General features: G+C 37.5%; 1 protein-coding gene across 1 annotated transcript; it reads right to left on the reverse strand.

Moving 5' to 3' along the window:
- Window positions 1–3,389: 3,389 nt before the first annotated feature.
- On the reverse strand, window positions 3,390–4,997 carry LOC110872379. Its single transcript, XM_022121163.2, has one exon. It carries the CDS (start codon window positions 4,656–4,658, stop codon window positions 3,531–3,533), a length of 1,128 nt encoding a protein of 375 aa, XP_021976855.1. The 5' UTR covers window positions 4,659–4,997; the 3' UTR covers window positions 3,390–3,530.
- Window positions 4,998–10,445: the final 5,448 nt, after the last annotated feature.

Below are 10,445 nucleotides of genomic sequence, written 5' to 3' on the forward strand. Positions count from 1 at the left end.
TTGTGACTTAACACATGGTAACATGCGTCTTTGGTTTAGCGTTTCTACGTTTCGTTCTAAATTTTGCGAGTTAACACGACGCAACGTGCGTGTGTGGGTGAACGTTTTTACATCGTCTATTTTTTTCCCGTTTGACGGGTTCAACATAACGTGTGCGTCCTAAATTGACTTAGTTATAACTAAAGAATCCCCGCCGCAATTGCGGCGGGTTGTAATTCTAGTTTACAAAAATAAGCAATGGTGAACTCTAATCAAAACATACAAAAAAGTGATACATTTTTACATAAACCTATATATGTTAATCTTTCAACTATAAACACATTATTAAATAAAGAGACTCATAGCATAATATTTTTACCAACTAACTCAGACCATGGTTGTAAAAGTCGCTAGGTGCTCTCTAGTCGGTCGACCGGGGAGTTGAGAGTACTCGGCCTAGGCGGAGAGTACTCGGGGAGTACTCGGACATGTTAAATCATAAAGAAATTAGTTTTTGGAAATTAAATATATGTCAGATAACATAAATTTACTAATATCTATAACAAAATACGTGAAAATGATATTCATTCTTTAATACGATAGGCATAAAATTATGTTTTAAGTCAAACTCGGCCCGAGTTGACATACTAGATGCGATTTTGGCCGAGGTTGACCGCGTTTGACCGATTCCGAGTAATTAGGCGGAGTCAAAGAAAGTCGCCTCGCCAGCCTACCTTGTAGCGACTACTTACTCGGCCTTGGAAACCTTGTTTTACAACCATAGTCTCAGACATTCTTTTATCCTAATTTTTCCCCATTCTCATCCACTTCATGATCATTAACTTTAAGCACCTTTCTAAATTACGTGCTGGTTTGATGGTGTCGGTGGTTGACATCATATGATATGGGAGGTGGTGGAGTAAAGTGGTAGTAATGGTGGTGGGAGAATGATTTAAAGTGGAGTATGGGTGGTGATAATGACGATAATAGGTGCGACGTGCATTGGCCCCACTGTGGCTAGTAGTCTACCACTATAACACCGTCCGTAGTGAGCGTTTTTTTTTTTTTAAATTGCCCAAACACGCCCAAAAACGCCACTTCACCGCCCCTCTCGGCGTGATCGGGCGTTATTCGCGAAAAAATGGTTTGTGGCGTGTTTTGAAACACGCTCAAGGGGCAAATCTTCGACCAATCAGAACGAGATGCAACGGTCATAAACAAATGGCTAGATTTAATTTTTTTGTTTCTTTTTTTACCTCTCACCCATATATATTGTGTAATGATTGGATGGGGCGTTATTGGGCATTATTTCCATTACGCCACTTTTGCAAAAACGCCAAATAATGCCCCCATGATGACTAGACTGACACATGGCAGAAAACGCCTTAGGATGATGGCATTATTCATCAAACCACTAAGCATGGTCTAACACCAAACCCACACCTTACCCATTGACTTTTCAATTATACCTTACCAAAACAGTAAACACCACATGAAACGAACTACATTGTTGTCAAGAGTTCGGTGGTAAGAATGTGGGAATCTGTTACGAAGATTCGATGATTAAATATCAAGCATCACCGGATCTATTCTAGGACGTGTGATTCACCTCTCTTATATTGGTCATCATACCGGCTAGTAAGAGACGTCTAGTGATGACGTACATTGTTTTTTGTTAATAAATTTGATTTACTTGGTGATGTGTGGGTTGAAGATGAAAGGCCACGTATACCTTTGCTGGAGACATTCTATTGGTTATGTCAACCAATGAGATATATAGATCTTTTTGACCGTTCAACGGTAAAAATTCAAATCCTCAGCCACTTTTCACCCGTCATCCTCATCGCGGCCAACCCAAATTTCAGCCCATAGCGCAAGAGGAGGGGGGGGGGGTTGTTCCCTGGCGCTATGGGGCGCTATGCTCAAGATAAAGCCCAGTCACGAGCGACTACACATGATCTAAGAGTTTAATGTTTTGAAATGGTGTGATGTATATATTAACTTTACGAGTAGAAAAGATTGTGAGATAAAACAATGGTTATGGTTATTATTTGAACATCCTTCTCATAAACGTAATATTTATTCTTAGATAACATTTAAAAAAAATGAATGTTAGTTAAGAGGAAACAAGTTAAGAGGAAACACTTTCGTCCATGGATTTATAATCTAGTGGCATTTTGGGTGTGGGATAAGGCTTTGGGACCAATAGGTCCTGGGTTCGATTCCTACAAAGGAGGTTTTCCCATATTTATTGGGTTTCCTCCTGAATTGGTGTATAGGCTTTATGCCTAGTGGAGATGGATATGATCGGGTGGTTCCGCTAGTGGCACGGTAATACTCCAGTAGTCCGTTAGTGATCCAAATTTGCCGTTTTAAAAAAAAGGACACACTTTCTTTTAGTTTGGCTTTTTTATTGTTTGGATATATTATTAAATATTTATTTGGTCACCCACTTAAATTTCGTAATCACCAACAAATCCATGTGTAATGTATCATTGTCTCATGACCATCATCAATTTGTAATTTTGTGGTTAAATTACAACTTTTTCTTACATCTTTATTTTTCTATCATGAAGATAATACCAAAAATATAATCTCGTGATACACACGTATACTCACAAGAGTTGCATCTTTTAAACCGAAAACCAAAGAGAATACCATTTGATAGAGAAATATTACTAGACAATTATTGTTATTATCAACATCTTGACATGACTTTGAACAAAATGCAACCATATACTAGGTGTTAAATATACACACAATATATACTGGGTACAACATGAATACATGTATAAATCAATACGTGCGTATATTTATATCATCGTTGAAGTTGGTTCTCTTAATTAGTGGCGGATCAAAGAGAAAGGTTTTATGGGAACGAAGTTGGTTGAATTAAATTGTGTTTTGGATCATTTTAACTCGTCTGGTTTTGCTATGGACATAAAATTATTCATTTTGATTGATTACTCTACAAATCTCTTTCACATCTTTTATGCATAACATGTATTACTTGTCCGTGTTGCATCGTTATGTCTAAAGGTATCCCATGACCGAGGCTATACATATATGTTAGGCGGTTTATCATCAAGTTTAGGCGATTTATGGTTTATACCAGAGTGGAGTTTAGACTGTTTATAATCGAGTTGTTTATAACTGTGTATTGTTCATAACCGGGGCTGTATTTAGGCAGGTTTTTGCTTCAAAGTTAAAACATAAACAACATTTCCAGATTGATTGTTAATTCACATTGAACCCAGCAAATTGACAAGCGGCTAATCTTGATCCAACCTGATCCCCAAAGTTGGACCGACCCGACTAACCAGTAAAACACAAGGCTGACCCTCTTATGAGCTGGTCCTCAGGCCACAATCTTGGTTTCGATCTCAAGTACAGATTTACAGAATGACATAAGAACAGTAACATCATGAAATGAAACTACTAACATCAACAAGCACAGTAACTTCTCTATATCAATAGAAAATTTATAACATTCAATGAAAACAAACCTTAAAAAAATCCCATTATTCTTACAGAGTATGTATTCACTGCCGTTACCTTTTACTCTCCGCTAACCCTTTAACAAACGCCTCAACTATCTGCTTCTGCGACTCCAGCAACATCTTATTCCGTCTCATCTCAGCTTCCATTCGCGACTTCTCAATCTCATGAACCATATCCATCTTCATCCTCTCCATCTTCACAAACCCGTCCGCCAAAAGCTTAATCGACGCCACTATTTGCCCTATCGAATCATCCTTATCTCTCTTCACCCCTCTCGAAAACTCTCCTTCTCGCCCTAAGCCCCTGTTATTAATCCGCTCATTATAAACATCATCATCATCTTCCCCAACATCATCATCATCATCACCATTTTCATTCCAGTAACCATGAGGTCCATGATTATGGTTAAAATTCAATCCAACTTTACTAATTTTTCTAGGTCTAATCCCTGAATGCTGCTCTATGTTCTGATAACTCTGATAATTCCCTACATCTTGTGAGGATAATCTATGCATTTTTCCTGAATAATACTGATTTTCAAATTCAAATTCATCATCATTATCTTCCTCTTGTGCAGGATAACCATGTGAAACCCTAACATTATTAGCCCTAGATGCAACCGTCACCAACTGGCCACCGGTTGCAACCGCAACCGGTGGTCCCGGTGCCGGTTTGAACCGGATACCACGTCCGGGATTCAAACCGGCATAAACTGGATCTGTAACCGTATTAGTTACAGATCCGGCGTTTGTTTCTTCACCGTGAATAAAACCGTCAGATCCGTTAGATCTGTCAGTAAAACCGTCAGATCTGTCAGATCCAGTACCGTTACGTTCCATGGAATCCATAGCTTCAAAGTAGAACCAGGTGGAGAGAAACCTGGGGCCGGGGAAGGAAAGCGCGCGTTGTTTTTCAGCGCGGTAACGCTGACGGAGTTTCTCCATCTTGTGGCGGCACTGAGCGGAGGTTTTGGGCGGAATAGCGCCGGGGCATAACCTGCCGACGTTTTCGGCAACGGCGTCCCAGTCGGCGGTGCGGAGGTAGCCGCGGCGGAGGGCGTACCATCGGTCGCGGTAGGATTGGATGAGAGCTAGGGCTTCGTCTTGTGTCCAGCACGGCGGAGGGAATCGCCGGGGAGGTTTGTCGACGGCGGCGGCGGTGGTGGCGGTGGTGGACATGGAGATGTGAAGATGGTGAATAGGAAGGTGAAATGGATGGAGGAATGGGGGAGGAAGAGGGGAGGAGATAAAAGAAGAGGGCCACCGGGTAGGGTGGGGTTGGGGTGGTTGGGTGGACGGTGATGATGGGATGACGATAGGGGATGGGTGATGCTAGAATGCGCGGGTGGGTGTGGTGTACACCCCGCACTAGTTGTTGGTACAACGCAACCAACTGCTCCACCAGTAGTCCACCAACAACGCATTGCAATTTGCTTGCTTCCCACCCACTTACGTTTTTCTTTTTTACTTTCCATTGGGATTCATTTGAGGTTAAGTTTATTTGGGTTTGTAATAACATTTACAACCACCTAAAAACACTAAAAAATCATTTCTTATCATATAACTAAATTCTCTCATATATTAGGCAGGAGGTATGGAGGCGTCACCGCTGCCACCTCACCTCCCATAACGCCTAGAGGGCGCCACCACACACACCGCTGTCTTCAAGGAGGGGCACCATTGAAGGGGCTTCACCATGGTAACGAGTAAGAAGGTGAGTTGCAGGTGGGGCTCACATCATTTCATCCAATAATTTATTTTTTGATTTTGTTTAATAGGAGGCGTTATCTCACACACTACAAGTTAAGAGAAGATGTAATAAAGCCCTCTGGCTGACGCGGATCTGATGTGACGTGATAAAGCCACTAATGACTTTATCCCACACCCTAGTGAAAAGTTTGTCTTATTTTATTTTGAATTATATAATTATGTAAATTGTTAATAAGCTACTGAGAAATGGGTAATCGGGGGCAGACCCACGTAGAGTGGGTCGGGGTCTTCGGACTCCAATATTTTCTAAAATTTCAGCAGAAACTGAGTGTTAAATTTTTTATTGACCCTATAAAAATAATTAGTTGAAACTCATAATATTAAAAGATAAGATGGTGCGATTGTAAATCTCTTGTGTCACTTGTCCCTGTTTTTGTTTATTATTTTAGCACGAGGTTAAAATGCTATCATCATATCATGGGTGATTGTTTTGGGAACTCTTGTTCAAAAAAAGATTGCTTTGGTAACACATATTATTTAATCTTTATTAATGTTCCTTGTATTATAAAGAGTAATAACATTATTGTATATTTTTTTAGGAACCCATAATTTTATTTAATCCTTATTAATATATATCCGTGTATAAAGAGTAATGTTATTGCATGGTTGCATAGTATCAAAACTAGATCAAGGTGGTAATTTTAGTTAATTTACTTATAATATATCCTTGTATAAAGAGTAAAAAAATTAGATTGAAGGATTAACATTACCAGTCGTCATTTATGAGGTTAAAGTAGATTGAAATTTTTGACCTTGAAGATGAATACGTTGATTAAGGTGTTGTTTGTTTTTGCAGACATAAATTATCTGTAAGCTGATTTCAATAGTTTTCATGTCTGTAACTGAAGCTGTGGTCTGAAGTTATTCAAGCTGAAAATATAAGACTGTTTGTTTTGATACAGTCTATACAAACTACATGAACATTGTTTTATTTTCCAAATCAAAACATCCTAAACCAATTACCTCCAAAATGTTTTAAGTTCAGAACATCCTAAACCAGTTACCTCCTCTCTGCCTTCTCTCTTGATTCAGTCACCGGAGCCGGTTCCGGCCAGCACTCCAGCGTCTTTTTCCGGCAAACACACTCACCCGCAAAACACCCTCCTTCTTCCCTATAACACAAATTTAATGAAACCCAAATGCTATTGATTCATAAAAAGTTGACCACCAAACACCTGGAGTGCTTTAAAAAAAACTCATTGAGACAAAATATCAAACAAACACCTGGAGTGCACTTCAAGTGAGATTATCGAGAAGCTCGAGTCCCTTGCCGATGAACACGTGATTGGGTCCGGTGGGTTTGGGACCGTGTACTGAACTGTCATGAATGGTTGTGTGATGTTTGTAGTCAAAAGAATTGACCGAAGTCGAGAAAGTCAAGATCTTGCATTTGAACGGGAGTTGGAAATATTGGGTAGTGTTAGACATAGTAATCTTGTTAATGTCCGAGGATATTGTCGGTTTCCTGATTCAAAGCTTCTTATCTATGATTATGTGGCCAATGGTAGTCTTGAAAATTTCTTACACGGTAAGCTTCATAATTTGAAGAAAGGGTTTTTTGTGGTGGTGGTTCAGTTTTAGTTCAAATTTGAGTTCAGAAGGTATATGAGGGAGGAGGGTTTTTTGTGAAGATGTTTGAAGAAAGGGTGTCATAGCTTTTTTTTTTAAGCTGAAAAAAACCATTTTCAGATCTGTTTAAAAGAAAAAAACAAACAGTCTTCAAGGGTAACGTCTGCGCGCCTGCAGACATCAGCTCTCTTGAAGATGTTTGAAGAAAAAACAAACACCCCCTAAAATATAGAAGGAAAAAAAAGACTAACATTACCGGTCGTCATTTATGAGGTTAAATAGCTTCAATACAGTGTGAGATATGCAATACAAAAGCTTGGCGAACGTTTTAGTGAAGCAACTACCGAATTACTTACGTGTAGTAGCTTTAGCCCAAATGATAAGTTTAGTGCCTCTAATGTTTAAAAGATCTTACGGTTGACAGAGTTATTTGTAATGTTATTTTTCCATAGGGAACAACTTTAAACATTTGTAATGTTTATTTTTTCATTTCGAATGACATCGTTTTTATTGTGTGTTTCTAATAAATAATGATCATACAGTTTTATTTGTATTGTATTTTATTATGTTTCTCATCCCACCCAGCCGGGATGACGACTGGCCCAAAATCTCTAACGTTTGTTTGTGAAAAATCTTAACACCGAAAAAGAGGATCCCAGTGAAAAAAAATCATGGGTCCACCACTATATGTAATCATTTTTATTAAAGTTATGTGTTGTGGACTTGTGGTGGTTAAGGGGGGTCACGACCCCAGCCTCCTCAACCTCAATATCCAATTTCACATAAAGTCCTGTTGGGGTAGAAAATGCCACATTCAATCACCATTTTGACACCTTACTCCATCACATTTTGTTATATCACACTTGCAAAGGTCATCACATTCCATTACTTATTGTGAAACAACCTAACCTATTAGCAATATGAAGGGAAGAATAAGAAAATGAGATTGTAAATCTTATTGATTGATCTATTTTCACCATACACAAATGCCATTATACATATAGGCACATACATTAATATTAAAGGAACTAAAGAGATAGGAGTTAGATAAGTTATGTATGTGGAGAGTCAAAATATAAATGATACATTCATAACACTCCTCCTTGACTATCCACATACCTTTAATACGCTTGGTGATGCTGCCTCGTTAAAAACCTTGCTAGGATAACCCAGTGGGACAAAACCTCAGCTAAGGGAAAAAGAGTGCAGCGCGTATTTTCTCCTCCTGATACTTTTGGATCAGGTATGTTGCCTCATTAAAAACCTTACTAAGAAAACTCATTGGGATAAAACTCAGTCAAGGGAAAAAGAGTGCAACTTGAATATGTCTCCCCCTCATTTTAACATGTATCCTTTAAGTGACGTGTGTCCATCTTCCTTGAAAGTCGAATAAAGCCTTTGTAGCGAATGATTTGTTGCTTGATCCCTTAATGTGCAATCCTTTATGTTGAGCAATGTTGTATAATCTTCTAAAGAGACTTTAGGTGCCTCTTTACAAAAATTATCATATGTCGATGACTGTGTTTCGTTACATTCTTGCATCTACAAGACTAACCAAACTTGTTTTGATGGGTTAGTAAAATATAATCAAATATCATTTATACCTGAAATGTTTCTTTGAACTCATTCCAATGTCTCTTCGCTTGACAAATGTTATGACATAGCTAGCAAAACATGTTAATGCACTTATGAATTTAACGATGGTACTTCTAGAATAAGAATCTCTACTTTGATAGGAGATGATAATAGGCATTTCTTATAACAAATGACTTAACAACCTTTAACATACATTAAGGTTTAACTATGCCCATACTAAAAATATCCAAACATCATCTTCTAGTTGCACTTGGTGGATTGGTAAAATATAATTACATATATTACTCGAAATGCAGTTCGAGTAATAGTTAGACCGTGCCAAGGTCATTCAAAAATTCTCCCTCTAAAAGTTCGACAATTTCTCTCGATGATGCATAGACATCATCACTGTAAACTGCGATTATAGTGAACTTTTAAAAGTAGAAGGTCGATAAAACATGGCTAATTTAATCAAACTTATATCCCTCTTTATGCAAATATCTCGAGTTGTATAACACTCGATCTAACTATTTTAGTCCATATATGAACTCGATATAGTACGTTCTTGAGGTTTTGACATCATTAATGCTTCTAGCATTATCAATCCATGAGGGAATTCTTTCCATCGTATCCAAATATGCATGTGCTTTCACTCTTTAGAAGTTTTGCTACATAAATTTTCGCATTTATCTCCAAAATCCATTGATATCTATATCATATGCAAAAATGCCATAAACACTAGCTTTTATCTCCAAAATCCATATTGTACCATGTTTGTACACTGTGTACATTGAGTTTCCATAATAACCAGGTACACATTTTCTAGGTATGTTTATTGGAGTATTGGTGCACTTTGTTACATCCATAAGGTGTTTCAATTAACCTCTTAAGCACTCAAATGCTTTAGGATACTCATGGGGAGTTCCAATTATATTCAATTCAATAACATATATAACATGTATATGTATTCAGATCTTAATTTGTATAATACTCATAATATTCTCGAGAACTTATTTTATATGACTTAGTATCAAGTGATACATAACTTTCATAAGACGCGTGTCAATTCTCTTTTATATATTACCAGACTAATAAGATATTGGAAAGTCAATGCATCCACCACTGAAGAATACGTTTTCTCATAATCAATCATAGGTATTTGTGAAAATTCTTGTGCCACCAATTTTGACTTATACCACTTAATTTTATTTTCACATGATTCGCGTAAAAGACACTTTTGTATCCAGCATATTTTACAACTTTAGTTGTATGGACTGTTGGTCCAGAAACTTTCCAGTTCATTAGAGAACTAAACTCTGCCTTATTTGCGTCTTTCTATTTTGTCCAATCATTTCTTAATATTCATTCATAGGCAGATCTTAAATCTTGATCCTTATCATTTAATCATTTTAAGCGCTACATTATATACAAAAGTATAACGACGTCGATTTTTATTTCGATTCCATGCATATGTTAGACATAATACAACTTATCGAGATCTCTTTATTTTCAGGTGCCTGAGATTCTTCTTGAACCATCATGTCTATTGTCTCGTCTTTAGATCTTATTACTATAACCTCGACTTGACCATCTTAATTACTTGTTCCAATTTTCGAGGAATTTTATTGTTGGAATCGACTAGTCTACCACGCTTCAGGCGTGCAATAGACTCATTACAAAATATGTGGTTGTCCTCTTGGACAAAAATATAACTGGAGCATAAGCAGTTGATTATGTGACTTACTTAGTCACTCTATTTAGGTCATTGAACTTGTCTGGTAAATTTGTTCTTTAATATTGGTAAATAAATTATACTTTAAACTTCTAGTTCATAGTTTATAGTCTAAGGATCAAGATGACATGATAATTCATTTAACTTTTCACTTTCCAACTGCTTGTTATCTCCCCCTAATGTTGGGAACATTCATTCACTAAAGTGAAAATCAATGAGCCATAAACTAATTTCTCACTAATGGCTTTAAGTATTTAATCATAGACGATTATTTATACCCAACATATTCTCAAACTTTTTAGAAGTCCCATCTTTGTGCG

This window comes from Helianthus annuus, chromosome 6 (genome assembly GCF_002127325.2).
Source record: "Helianthus annuus cultivar XRQ/B chromosome 6, HanXRQr2.0-SUNRISE, whole genome shotgun sequence".
NCBI classification, from domain to species: Eukaryota; Viridiplantae; Streptophyta; class Magnoliopsida; order Asterales; family Asteraceae; genus Helianthus; species Helianthus annuus.